Genomic DNA, 14,037 nt, shown 5'->3' with positions numbered 1-14,037 from the left:
CATGCATGTGCACACATGCCGGGTACGTCCAGTCACTTCCAACATGCTTCCCGATGTGTTCACGAGTGAGCACATGACCTTGCAACTGTTCTACTGTGTTTTATCTGTAATGTAACAAGCTAAGAGAAACTGAGCTGGAGTCATTCCAACAGGGCATTGCAAAAGTCTCTGTAACCTTTAAAGGGGCTTAAAGTTTCCTATATCCCAGTTCTCTGCAACTGGGGTGCTTTTTGAAGTATTCTTGCAACTACTGAGCGTTTCTTTTACCTGTAACTAAAAGCCTCAGATTGAAGCAGTCTGTAGTATTTTGAATAAAGTTTATGTTCCTTTATTTTTTGTTCTTTGCAATTTTGATAAGCCTCTGAGTGGATTTTTAACTCAAGAAAGGAGGGCTGAAAGGGGTTTTACTCTGGTGCAACACATCTCAAGTTTGATTGCTCAGCAACTTTACCGAGTTTTCTTATCACATGTAGGTTTGCATGTGGAGGTTTTTGTGTTCTTTTCCAATAGTAAAGAGAAGGAAAGTTCCCCGGAATTTTGCCCACACCAGTGGGGGATTAAACTCTGTGAAAAAGTGAGTGTGGGTGCTTTCCAGACCAGCTGCTCAAAAGCAGCAAAATGCCTCCGTTCAGGCAAGTTGCATTCAAAACGTAAACAGCAGGGGGAGCAATCTTGCTGAAACTAACAGCCCCCCCAAACAGCAACTTCCTTACACTGGATATACAACATCCTAGCTCTATATCGTAGCGATTAAATTTGAAACAAGGCATTGGAAATGTGAACGGCACCCTGTTGTCCATGTAGGGACTGTGGTGTCACAATACAGGAAATGTGGAAGCACACTTCTGAGATACGACATGACCCCATTGCAGGGTCTAATATGGAAAGTGCTGTGGTGGCAGTGATTGAGTTACTAAAGGAATAGTTTTAAGTTTAAAGGAACAGCCTTTGTGGGTGAAAGAAAGAGAGGATGATTCAGCATTTTTCTTCCCCTCACGTGAGCTTGCTTTGAGGCAAAGGCTGGGTTAAATCCGCTACAGACTTTTATGCCTTTTAAGACTTTTTATGCCCATATGCTTCTTGTGTATTTTTAATGTACTCTAATGTTTATTACCTTTACCATATGTAAGTAAGTAAAGTGTGCCATCGAGTCAGTGTCGACTCCTGGCGACCACAGAGCCCTGTTGTTGTCTTTGGTAGAATACAGGAGGGGTTTACCACTGCCATCTCCCAAACAGTATGAGATGATGCCTTTCAGCATTTTCCTATATCGCTCCTTCCCAATATAGGTGTTTCCCATAGTCTGGAAAACATACCAGTGGGGATTCGAACTGGCAACCTCTTGGCGGCTTTCGATACTATTGACCATAGTATCCTTCTGGAATGTCTGAGGGTGTTGGGGGTGGGAGGCACTGTTTTACAGTGATTCCGCTCCTACCTCTTGGACAGGTTCCAGATGGTGTTGATTGGAGATTGTTGTTCTTCAAAATCTGAACTTAAGTATGGTGCCCCTCAAAGCTCCATACTCTCTCCAATGCTTTTTAACATCTACATGAAACCACTGGGAGAGATCATCAGGGGATTTGGAGCTGGGTGTTATCAGTATGCTGATGACACCCAGATCTACTTTTCTGTGTCAACATCTTCAGGAGATGGCATATCCTCCTTAAATGCTTGCCTGGAAGCAGTAATGGGCTGGATGAGGGAGAATAAACTGAAGCTGAATCCAGATAAGACGGAAGTACTTATTGTGTGGGGTCAGAACTCCAGAGATTATTTTGATCTACCTGTTCTGGATAGGGTCACACCATCACTTCCCCAAAAGGAACAGGTCCGCAGTCTGGGAGTACTTCTGGATCCACACCTCTCCTTGGTTTCTCAGGTTGAGGTGGTGGCCAGGGGTGCTTTCTATCAGCTTTGGCTGATACGCCAGCTGCACCCGTTTCTCAAGATCAGCGACCTCAAAACAGTGGTACATTTGTTGGTAACCTCCAGACTTGACTTCTGTAATGTGCTGTATGTGGGGCTGCCTTTGTATGTAATCTGGAAACTTCAGATGGTTAAAAATGCGGCAGCCAGTTTGATCTCCGGGTCATTTTGGAGAGACCACATTACTCCTTTGTTGATGGAATTACACTGGCTGCTAATAGGTTTCCGGGCAAAATACAAAGTGCTAGTTATAACTTATAAAGCCCTAAACGGCTTAAGTCCTGGGTATTTAAGAGAGCGTCTTCTTCGCTACGAACCCTACTGCCCATTGAGGTTGTCTGAGGAGGTCCGTCTCCAGCTACAGCCAACTCGTTTGGTGGTCACACAGAGACGGGCCTGCTTGGTTGCTGCCCCGAGATTGTGGAATGCGCTCCCTGTCGAGTTACGATCCTCCCCATCTCTGGATAGTTTTTTTTTAAAACAGTTGAAAATGCTTTTTTTAACCCAAGCTTTCTCAGGTTTTTAAATTAAAAAACACTGTTTAATTTTATGTTTTTTAAATTATTGTATTGTTTTGCCTTTATATGTGTTATATGTTGAACTTTTAACTTTTATATGTGTTTTAATTGTTAGCCGCCCAGAGACGTAAGTTTGGGCGGGGTATAAATTTGATAAATAAATAAATAACCTCTGATTAGCAACTTCTGGCTTGCTAATCAAGTCATTTCTCCGCTGCACCATTTAGGTGGCTATGTGTAATCACCCGTTATACTTTATGCTGCTCTATGGCCGTAATAAATAATGATTGATTGACTGAATAGACTATTTATTTTCAATAATGTATTTCCTTTCATGCCGATAAAGTGATATCTGTAGTGTGCTTGAGAGCTCGGGTTGCTAAATCTAGAGTTCGAGAAGCTATGCCTGTTCTTAATCTGAATATTTGAGCATTTCAAAGAGTCACAAATGGCAGAAAAAAGTGATTTCTGTCCTGGTCTCAATTGCCTTACCGTGTCAAATGGTGGATGAACTCCCAGATCCTTTGTTCTGTTTCGTTAAATCTTCCATCTATGGCATTATCAGCCAAATGCAGTTTAGCTAACCAGGGGCCAGGGTCAGGTTTCTTACTTTTTTTCTTTAATCCTGCAACCAGTGTAAGCACATAAGGATTGTTTTGGGTGCAATTAAGAAATACAGTTTCTGCTTTAGTGCCCTCTGTCATTCTAGTCTCTGCCTCAGAACAGTTAATTCTATTCTTATAAATCAAGCCAGCTCCTTCTGTTTCTGACATTTCCTGTTTTAAGCCAACTTCTGAAATGTCTTCCCTGGACCACTATACTTTCCCTTCTTTGCACTGCCTTATTGTACCTTATTGCATCTATTGCCCTATTCATTAAGCCCAGACAACAGATTTACCCTTTTAGTGAGAACAATACTGTATTTACCTAAATCCAAGACTAGTTTTTTTCCAAAGTTTTGGGCTTCCAAGTTCATCTTCTATTTGGGTAAATATGGTAGGTAGATTGGACAACATAGTGAAGGTAGAGGACAGGGTTATTAAAGGAATATCTAAGGGACTGTAAGAGCTCTTAAGCTACACTGATAGTAAATTAAAGCAGTTTCAGTCATAATGATACATAAACTCACTATATAACCCCAGTTACAGACTGCCTAATTGGGTAAATTTCCAGTACCTTTTCTTTTCTTCCCCATCGTAGTGCTTTGCAATGATGTAGAGTCATCCATTTTGGAAGCAGCATTTGAATCCATTTCTGCATTTTTGTTTGCTGCTGTAAATGAAAGATTACATAAATTATCCGGTAATTCCCATTTTTGGGGTTCCTATTTACATATCTAAATCCCACATTGCCCAGGATTGTGAAAAGTGCTCAGCAATGGAGGGAGTGCATCTACCACTATATAGATGTGCTGCCTTCATTGTAGTCTATAGGCCTCCAGAGTCTGTTGAGTTACATAAGACAGGGCATACTCTGGTTTAGGATTTCCTGCAAGGAAGAAAATGAGAAGAGAGTACAATGTTAATGGTATTTTCTATTTCTCCTTCATCCCTACAATTGGCTACATCTACTTTAAAAATTAAAACAAAGAATTTTACAGCATCTTAAAAGACCAGCAACTTATTGAGAATAAATTTATTTAACAAATGTGTTCATAGAAGTTGTAACCTGCTCTGAGCCAATAGAACAGAGTGGGATAAAAATCAAACAAAATAAAATGTTCAATGTTACCAGTAAGCTATGAGAAACTGCTTCCTCAAGACAGCATTATCAAGGTTCCCATAGAATTCCCAAAACTGTGTGATTCTTATAAGTAGATTGTAACAAGTGAGAGTCTGACATGTATACATTTGAACATACATGCAAGCTGCAATGTACTATGAATATGACCTCTATACACTACAGGTATACATTGTAATTTTCATATGTAAAGACTCAGTGTTGGATCTTCCTCCAATGGAAGGAGCTGTTAGAGGTTGTTGATTTTTACCCACAATAGGTAAAACAGCAGAGCACTAAGGAATGAGCACACACCCCAGTTACAGAGTAGGTAGCAGAGGATGGTTTGGCTATTGCAGCTATTTAGAGAAAACACATGGAGATCCTTGTGTGACTAAACACTAAACATTTATTGGTTAAATACACTTAGACAGGAAAGACCTATATCTAATCTAAAGGACTACATAGTGGATAGGTAAGGAGAGAGAGAGAGAGAGAGATGTTTCCATCTGCTCTCTAGGAGGAAAGGAAGGATTGTGACTCAGCACAGGAAGTGCTGCAGAGTCAGTTCAGGGGTCATAGAGTAGGGACAGATAGGGAGACCCTTACTCACTGTCTCTACTCCCAATGTCCCTAGTGGTCATTAGGACAGTTGGTGCAAAAGGTCGATGCACTGGAAGTTCATCTCCAACAGGAGCATCCTCCAGAGCAAGGGCACCCAATGGGATACATATACCCCTAGGAATACTTGAAAGGCTCCTGGGGGGACTCAGTCATCCTGTTTCCCCACACTGCAACCACACTATTTGTTCTCCATCTGAGGGTTGCTGGCTTGAAGCTGGTGCGTCCTCAGCGATGTGTCTGCTGCAGAAGGAGTGGCAGGAGGCCCTCCTCCTCTGTTCCTTATTGGCTGACTACATGCTGAAGCTCAGCATATCCCTCCTCTCAGCCTGACTGACAGGCTTCAGAAAATTAGCACTGAGTACTCCCATTAAATCACCTTGGCACAGCAGAGAAATGCTTGACTAACAAGCAGAAGGTTGCTGGTTCGAATCCCCACTGGTATGTTTCCCAGACTATGGGAAACACCTATATCGGGCAGCAGCGATATAGGAAGATGCTGAAAGGCATCATCTCATACAGTGTGGGAGGGGGCAATGGTAAATCTCTCCTGTATTCTACCAAAGAAAACCGCAGGGCTCTGTGGGCGCCACGAGTCAGAATTGACTTGATGGCACGCTTTACTTTACTCCCATTAAAATTAATGGGACATGTATACTTGTCCCATTAATTTCAGTAAGACTGCTTATGAGCAGCTCCATAGGGAGGCCAGAGGCAGCCCATGTTCACTCACTGCTGCAGCCCCACCTGCTGGCTTGAGCTGGTGTGTAGCCTGCCCTCTCTTTAGTAGCCAAGGTCAATCAATACTTGTCACCATCAGACTACCTGCTCGAAGCCTATTGTTTTCTGTGTAGCTGCTTGGAGTTTTAAGAAGTTGTTAAAATTTTGGGCAGATGCTGTTTCCTGCATCAGTTCCCATCAATGGTTGTATTCCTCTTTATTCTTTCTACATAGTTGTGACTTCAGTATAGTGATTAAGATAGAACTATACATGATGCATATGAATAGATACATGGAATATCTTCCCACACATGTATTGATATAAGTTAAAAAGAGGTATTTCTATACTTCCACCTAATATTGCAGATGGTATCTGCTGAAATCTAATGTGTGAATGCACTTTGCAGAAAAAAATTTGCTCAGCACAACTAATTTGCACAACCTTGATGACATTTTATCATTGCACGCCATGGAGCTGTTCTTGAATTTGACAAAATGCTATTCAAGAAGAGCAGCTTTGGGAGAAGTTATTAACCTTTCTCTCCTGCTGCTTTTACCTACTGTGGAGTTTCAGATTCATGTTCGCTTCTGCAAACATGAGCCTGTACACAGATTGGATAAACTGATATATTTTGAGACCAACCCGTTCTTTAAAAGTATTTCTACCAATTTCAAAATGGAAACATTCCTATTCAATCCCCATATGGTTTGTTTGTTTGTTTGTCCCCTTAAAAAAAAAGTAATCTATCTTGGTCAGGCTTAACTTCCAATTAAATCAGCCAAACACACAACCCTTTTGTCCTCAGAGAAACCCAGGTTTCTCAACTGAAAACATTTGCTGGATTTATTTATTTTTAAAATTACTTTAAACACGCTTTTCTGAGAAACCACCTCTTGGGACTGATAGTTAACATCACAAGTTTAACTTTAAACAAGTTGTTCCCATAGAAGATGTGGTTGTTCCTGTTTTGTGTTTCATGTGTACCTAGTAAGGCTTCTCAATATTCCTGAAGATAATATTTTCACCAAGAAATTTTTCATGTAGAATGATCTTAATGCTTAGATTCAAATTAGTTTACATGAGTGAACAACCCGAAACAATCTGACCTAGAATTTGTTGAGCAGTATCATTGCTGTACATAAAGGCATTTGCTTTCTTTTCTTGTCCAAGGCTTTCTGCGTAGTCTACTATTTGTTTGACGAGTTCTGTAGCACCCAGACATTGCAAGTTGTTACCATTAAGGAACAGATTGCTGTGATAAACACATTTTCAGAAATATATCACAGACATTGATTAAAAATAAGATTAACTGACATTTAAACATTTTTTCTCTTTTTGGAATTTAGAAACAGATTTGCAATAACTACAGTTATTTTAACAGTTACTGCACTTACTGCTATTTCAATAGCTACTGTTGTTTTAATAGCACTGCGTTTTTATTCATATCTATTATTCGTGGCTGGTATATCAGCTCAACGTCCCTTTCAGGTAGGCACCTTGGGAGACTGCCTGGCTTGCTCATTCTTAAGACTAACCACATTGTAGATGCACATTTCTTACTAGACAATGCTATGAATATGTCCAGACACAGTCAGTGGGTTGAAAAGCAGGCTGGTAGGGTCTGCTTCTAGAACCTAGGATAAATACTGTATTTTCATGCATATAGCCCATGGGTTATTTATTTTATTTTATTTTTGCAAACGGAAGCAGGGTGAAGACTTAAAGTGGTTGGCTTTCTAGCAATTCATTAACACAGATAGCCACATTTCTTTCCCTGCTGCCTTGTTTCTCCTACCCCATTTCTCTCCCTGCCATTGGGGCAGCATTTCTCCTGCTTGCCACCACCATGTCCCTCTGGGCATGCAGGTCTGTGCTGGCTACACTACGCACCCCTGCATCCTCTTAGCCAGTGCTGGGAAGGAAAGTTCGGCAGCCCCCTTGCTCTATTGCCCCAACAGGGCTGCCCGGGATTTCTGCAGCAACAGAAGGTTCAGGGAGTAGCTAGGTGTGAGCTTTCCATTTGACTTAATGACACTAATGAACTGAGGGTTCTAGGCAGGTGCAAGCTCTTCCCATGGATGGGGTATATGCAAGAAAATATGGTAGGTGTGGAGGAAAAGTGGAACAAACCTGGGTTTGCCCAAGAAGAAAAAAATAGTCTCTAATTAGTAGAACTTCAGAAGTTCCTAGAATTATTTTATTAAAAACTAAATTGGATCAATTGTAGCTTTAGGTTTTACATAGGATTTTCCATATTGAAAAAAAAAAGGGCAATGAAATATCCTTTTAAAAACACACTAAACAACAACAACAACAACAAATATTTATATACCACTTTTCAACGAACGTTTCCAAAGCGGTTTACATAGAGAAATAATAAATAAACAAACAAGATGGCTCTCTGTCTCCAAAGGGCTCCCAATCTAAAAAGAAACATAAGACATACACCAGCAACAGTCACTGGAGGTACTGTGCTGGGGGTGGATAGGGTCAGTTACTCTCCCCCTGCTAAATAAAGAGAATCACCATGTTAAAAAGGTGCCACTTTGCCTAATTAGTAGAGCATAAAACACACACACATTTTTATGTTCAGTATTAATAAGATATAACTTAATACTACTACTGTCCTAAAAATATTTGCTACCATGACTTACCAAATGGCAGTTTGGGTTACAATGGTTGCCAGTATTGACCCACTTACAGGTCCTAGATCACAGTAGCAGAGACTTAGAGTTAAGAGCTTTCTATTCCCATCTAATCCAGAGGTTAGTTTATGGACGCCATTATCTCCACATCTGTAAAGAGGACAATTTATTAGGTAGGTGTAGTCTTCAAAGCAATTTGCCTACTATTATTCTAAAACATGTACTTATCTAGCTCTTGTTCAAGTATATACATTACATATATTTATTCTTAACTTGAGATAAGCTAAATTTAGTAGGGATTTCTAAATCTATAGTAGCTTCCATCATACTACCATTTATTTATATTCAGTAATCCAAAAACCTTTAGTTTAAGATGAAAGTTAAGATGTATTACATTTTCACTTGTGCTCCAAAAAGAATGGAAATTGCAAGTTAAGGTGTCCATCTCAACTTCTGTGCCATATAAGCTTTAAAGACTGTACAGTCTAGTATAGGGAAGAGAGCTGGTCTTGTGGTAACAAGCATGACTTGTTTCCTTTGCTAAAGATGGTCCACCCTGGTTTGCATTTAACTGGGAGACTACATGTGTGAGCACTAAGATATTCCCCTTGGTGATGGGGCAGCTCAGGGAAGAGCACCTACATGCTTGCATGCACAAGGTTCCAAGTTCTCTCCCTGGCATCTCCAAGATAGGGTTGAGAGAGACTTCTGCCTGCAACCTTGGGAAAGCCTCTGCCAGTCTGTGTAGACAATACTGAGCTAGATGGACCAATGGTCTGTCTCAGTATATGGCATGTCCCTATGTTGGTTTTAGAAATGAGGCTCCATGCACCCACAGGTGAGCTAGTTTTGTGGTAGCAAGCATGACTTGTCCCCTTAGCTAAGCAGGGTCCACACTGGTTGCATATGAATGGGAGACTTGATGTGTGAGCACTGCAAGATATTCCCCTCAGGGGATAGAGCTGCCACTCTGGGAAGAGTAGAAGGTTTCAAGTTCCCTCCATGGCTTCTCCAAGATAGGTCTGAGAGAGATTCCTGCCTGCAATCTTGGAGAAGCTGTTGCCAGTCTGTGAAGACAATACTGAGCTAGATAGACCAATGATCTAACTAGGTATATGGCAGCTTCCTATCTTCCACTTTGCCTTGATCAGAGATGCATGAGGAAGACATTCATCAGGGGCATCTCTAGGAAGTGATTAAAGAAACTGCACCTCTTAAGTGTCTGCCTGGATGCATCCTTCCCCAGCCCAATATCCAGCTGAAAGACCAAGGGAAAGTATGGGTGTATGGAGCCTCATTTCTAAAGCCATCATCATATTCTATACTGTACAAAGTCTTTACAGCTTATATGGCACAGAAGTTAAGACGGGCACCTTAACTTGCAATTTCCATTCTTTTTAGAGTACAAGTTAAAATGTAAATCATCTTAAACCTAAGGTTTTTGGATTACTGAATTTCTACTCATTTTAAAAAGGTATCTTACAATGCTCACATGTAATCTCCCATTAAACACATACCAGGGTGGACCCTGCTTAGCAAAGGGGAGAAATTAATGTTTGCTACCACAAGAGCAATTCTCCTCCACTAGCACTAGCAGAACGAGGCCAGCAGCGGCCCGTGTCCGGCCGCTCCTGTGGCCCCCCTCACCCCGCCCCCTACATTTGACATCAGACGTGGGTGGTTAGCCATGCCCCCCGCATCTGACATCAGACATGGGGGGCATGGTCTGGCTCCCAAACAGGGCAGTGCAGACTCAGCGCTGGCCATTTAACTCCCAAACGGGGCCGTGCGGCCCCGTTTGGGAGCTAAACCAAGCCCCCTGCATCTGACATAAGACACGGGGGGTATGTCAGGGTTGCGCAGCGCGGCCCGGGTTCTTTTAACCCGGTCACCCAATGGTGGCGACACCTCTGTCCACTAGCGCAGCCTGTTTTTATCTTTAACAGCAATTCGATCTGCAGAAATTAGCAGGTGAAGTTTTTCATCACAAGATAAGCATGATTCCCCAGAACTGTACAAAAACTGGCAGTCAGCTTTTGAAGCTTCTTAACCTGCCTTCCATTTCCATCTCTCTCTACTGATTGTAGAGTTTGACTCCCTCTTATGAATATATAGCTTTACAACTGTACTGGTTCTCATTGCAATTTATATTATGGTACTTTTATGTGCCTTACTGTGTGTGTGTGTGTGTGTGTGTGTGTGTGTGTGTGTGTGTGTGTAATATTCTCTCTCTCTCTCACACACACACACACACACACACACACACTCACGCACACACACACACACACTCACGCACACACACACACACACTGCAGCCACACATAGACATCCTCACCCAGTTTGGCATACACCTCGGTCCTACCCCCAGGGCTCAGATGGGCTCCACACATGTGTGGAGTTTGCACATATGCGGAGGCCATCTGTGTCTGCACATGCAGGGAGGTTGGGGTAGCCGGCAGGGAATGCCAGCTTGTCGGGCCAGGCAATCTCCTACCAGCCCTTGGTCTTTTCTGGCCAATGACCTTGGTCCACAGTTGCCTTTCCTTTTGCCTTTTAGCCACAGCACAACCAATAGTGCAGCAGAATTCTCACTAGAATGGAAAGGGATCTAGGGCCCAGCTACTGTTTGGCCTCTGGCCAGTGGCTGGCGCTAGGATAATCTGGAAGAGTTGTTGCTGGGAGGGTGGGGATGCAGCCTTTCGGCAGCTCTTAGCTCACTGGTTGGTGAAGACTGGGGCCATTGTCACTGAATTATGTTAATTACATGTATAATCTGAGAAGGGTTAAACAAGGGCAAAAAGAGTTAGGATAGATACGATACTTTCCCTTATACACCCTGTGAGCAGACCTCCTCACAGAGGATTACTACATCCAGATGAGATTGCTTTACAGCTAGGTGTTCCTTGCATTGGCATTCAGAATTATAATTTGTTGTATTCTAGGAACAAACTAAAATTAGTTGTAATACATAATAACTAGAAATAAGTTTATTGTACTGTGCCTACAGTACTTTCTTGCACAGTGCTCCTTTTGTTTAGGCTGCAGCTAAATTAACAACAGCAAACTTACTTGGAATAATCCAGAACAAGAGAACTCAAATTGCTGTAAGGCAAAGCTACTCCAAGTCTTTCCATTGACCAAAGGTCTAACACATAATGAGTTATTTCTAATTTAGAAAATGGATAGATGGTACGTCCATCCAGCTCTAGTAAGATTGCCTAAAAACATGGACAAAAAATAAAATTAAGATTTATCAAAGATTTTAACAATCCTAATTGGATTTATTATTCCTTGCTTTAGATGTGTTCTTACACATGGGGTTTCCAGACAGAGAGCCTCCCCCCCACTGCATTTCCTTCCATGCATTCCTACACTGAACTACATACACAATAGCAACTGATCTTCCACATGAGAGTCAATATCGTACTTTTGTTCTGATGCATATTCTGCTATGTTGCATATACACTAGCAGCTGTAACATAACTGTTGGCCAGTGCTTTTCTGCCAGACTTGCAAATTGCTCCTTCTCTACTCCCAGATTGCTGTTGTGGGGTTATGTTACTCTCTCTCTGCTTGTTTTGTTAAATGAGTGCACTTCCAGTTTATCAGATTTATGCAGCATCACAAGTTTGACAACCGCCCCCACCCCTGCCATTTACACAGAGAACAAGACATTAAAGTCATTCAGGGGAGGCACTGAATACGAGATCCACCTTCCCCACTGTACAGTCATAGAATGTTAGAGCTGGAAGGAGCCGTAGAGGTGTTCTAGTCCCGCCACTTGCTCAGTTCAGGAAACTGCTGCAGTATCTCTGAGAGACTGTCCAGCCTCTGCTGGAGAACCTCCATTGATGGAGAGTCCACAACAGCATGAGGCAGACTGTTTCACTGTCGAATAGCTCTTACAGTTAGAAACAATTCTTCCTCATGTCTAGCCCAAATCTGCCTTTGCAATTTCAACTCATTGGTCCAAGTCCTGCCTTTGGAAGCAATAGAGAATAAGTCCACTTCTCCTTCTGTATGGCAGCCCTTCAGATTTTGAAGACAGATATCATTTCTGCCCCTTATATTAACAATCAAAATAGAGGGAGAGGGGTTAGGGGCCAAGCTGTTTTTACAAAGCCTGATGATTAGAATGGGAAAAAGAAAGAGAGGTATGTATGCAAACCGATTTTCCTTGTTGCAGCCAGAGTGACCGTTTGTTTTAGTTTAATTTCTTTTAAATGTGTGCTATTCCATTATGATGAAATAGTGAAGACTTTAAATAAAAACAGAAAATGGATTCCATTCCTTCCACCCTTTACAACGGAGATAGACAGACACAGACAGGCAAATTCTTTAGTGCTCAGTATTTGGTGGGCCCAGTTTCTACAACAGGTATAAAGATTGGATATATCTGCATAACTTTGTCAGGTGTGTGCATGTACCTCCACCCAAGTACACACAAGTGACTGATGGATTAATCCATATCTGCATACTGTAATTTCCCACTGTAGCTTATCCACACTGGGCAACATTCATGTCTAAGGACCAATGAAATCAATTACACTGTTAGTCAGTACCATGAATTTCAATCGGACTTAGTCATGACTAGCTTAGTTTGGATGCTGCCCACTATCCTGGGCAGTGGCTCAACTAGAACAAGTTTCATTTTTTTAAAATGGAACACATCTCTTCCTGCCTCACCATGAGCTCAACTACCACATTGAAATCAGCCATGTTGGGCAAGGATCCAAAGAACATGAGGTAGGCCATTGTGCTCCAAGCAGCTTATCCACATCCTCAGGAATCACAAATTGAAACTGATCCAATCTAATCTCGCAAGAGGGATTACTGGACACCTCCCTCACTGGCCTTGCAAAAATACTAGAGTCCAGATCAGCCCAAATGTGAGAGATTTTATCTGCAAAGAATTCACTGAATAATTCACAATGAGACATGGTTTCCAGAAACAGATCTGAAACAGAAGAGTTAAACCCCTAACAATCCGGAACAGTTCTGCTGGAGGAGAATTTGTAGATGAAATACACACAGAATAAAATTTATTTATTTATTTATTTGACATATTTCTATACCACCCAAAACTTATGTCGCTGGGCGGTTTACAGCCAGATACAAACAAAGATAAAATTGCTTCCTTGCTGCACATATTGCCACAGCATAGGCCTTCAAATGGGCTCTATGCTATGTTGTATCAAATTCAAGATGAGTCCTCTTCCATTTGCACTCCAGTCATCTACCTTGTTGCTTCAGCTCCAATATACCATGGAGCTAATTTTGGAGCGTGTCAGAGAGAACACTTAGGAGTGATTGTGTCTGCTGCCTTGGTAAGTTCCCTGTTCCAGGTATCAACCAGGGCATCAATAGAATCACTGGCAGAAACAACTGCTGCTCTTTGTGTTTTATGTATTATTGTTTTTAATGGGTTATTAAATTTTTAAATAGAGATATTAATTAGATTGTAAACTGCTTTGAGATTATCTGTACTTTTGTATTTTAATTATGCATAGTTTTAATTTTATAGTAAATTGCTTTGAGATTATTTTGATGAAAAGCGGTATATAAATTGTACAATAAATACATAAACTCAAAAACCCTCCAAGGCCCTTTGGAATTCTTCATGGATTCCAAACGGCCTTCATGTGCAGACCATTCTAAAAGGTCCACTACCCTGATACATCTCATAGTGAATGCAACAAGGGGGAGTGATGGGAGAAAATTCATGATCTCGACCAGGCCTGCTTAGGCCCCCCCCCAGCTATTTTTGGATTACAGCTCCCATAATCCTCAGCCACAGCGGCTAATAGCCAGGGATTATGGGAGTTGTAGGCCTACAACATATTGGGGCTTTTTAGTTTAGAAAAAAGACGACTGCGGGGAGACA

General features: G+C 41.6%; 1 protein-coding gene across 9 annotated transcripts in view; it reads right to left on the bottom strand.

Annotated features, from left to right (window-relative positions):
• The window catches only part of LOC128352189 (uncharacterized), a 41,675-nt gene that overhangs the window by 19,279 nt on the left and 8,359 nt on the right, over nucleotides 1-14,037 (bottom strand). For 8 of the 9 annotated variants that reach the window (XR_008320253.1, XR_008320254.1, XR_008320255.1 and 5 more), the window contains exons 4-8: nucleotides 11,223-11,371; nucleotides 8,163-8,303; nucleotides 6,615-6,760; nucleotides 3,624-3,719; nucleotides 2,940-3,072 (exon numbers count right to left, since the gene is read on the bottom strand). Coding sequence is in view for 6 of the 9 variants with exons in the window: in XM_053312519.1 (XP_053168494.1) it covers nucleotides 2,940-3,072; nucleotides 3,624-3,719; nucleotides 6,615-6,760; nucleotides 8,163-8,303; nucleotides 11,223-11,371 (665 nt within the window). In the remaining 3 variants the exon portion in view is untranslated. The remainder of the gene's footprint in view (nucleotides 1-2,939; nucleotides 3,073-3,623; nucleotides 3,720-6,614; nucleotides 6,761-8,162; nucleotides 8,304-11,222; nucleotides 11,372-14,037) is intronic. The other variant, XM_053312521.1, reaches the window with a different exon arrangement.

The sequence above is a fragment of the Hemicordylus capensis genome, chromosome 3 (assembly GCF_027244095.1).
Source record: "Hemicordylus capensis ecotype Gifberg chromosome 3, rHemCap1.1.pri, whole genome shotgun sequence".
Taxonomy (NCBI): Eukaryota; Metazoa; Chordata; class Lepidosauria; order Squamata; family Cordylidae; genus Hemicordylus; species Hemicordylus capensis.
This window is presented reverse-complemented; position numbering and strand designations above follow the sequence as displayed.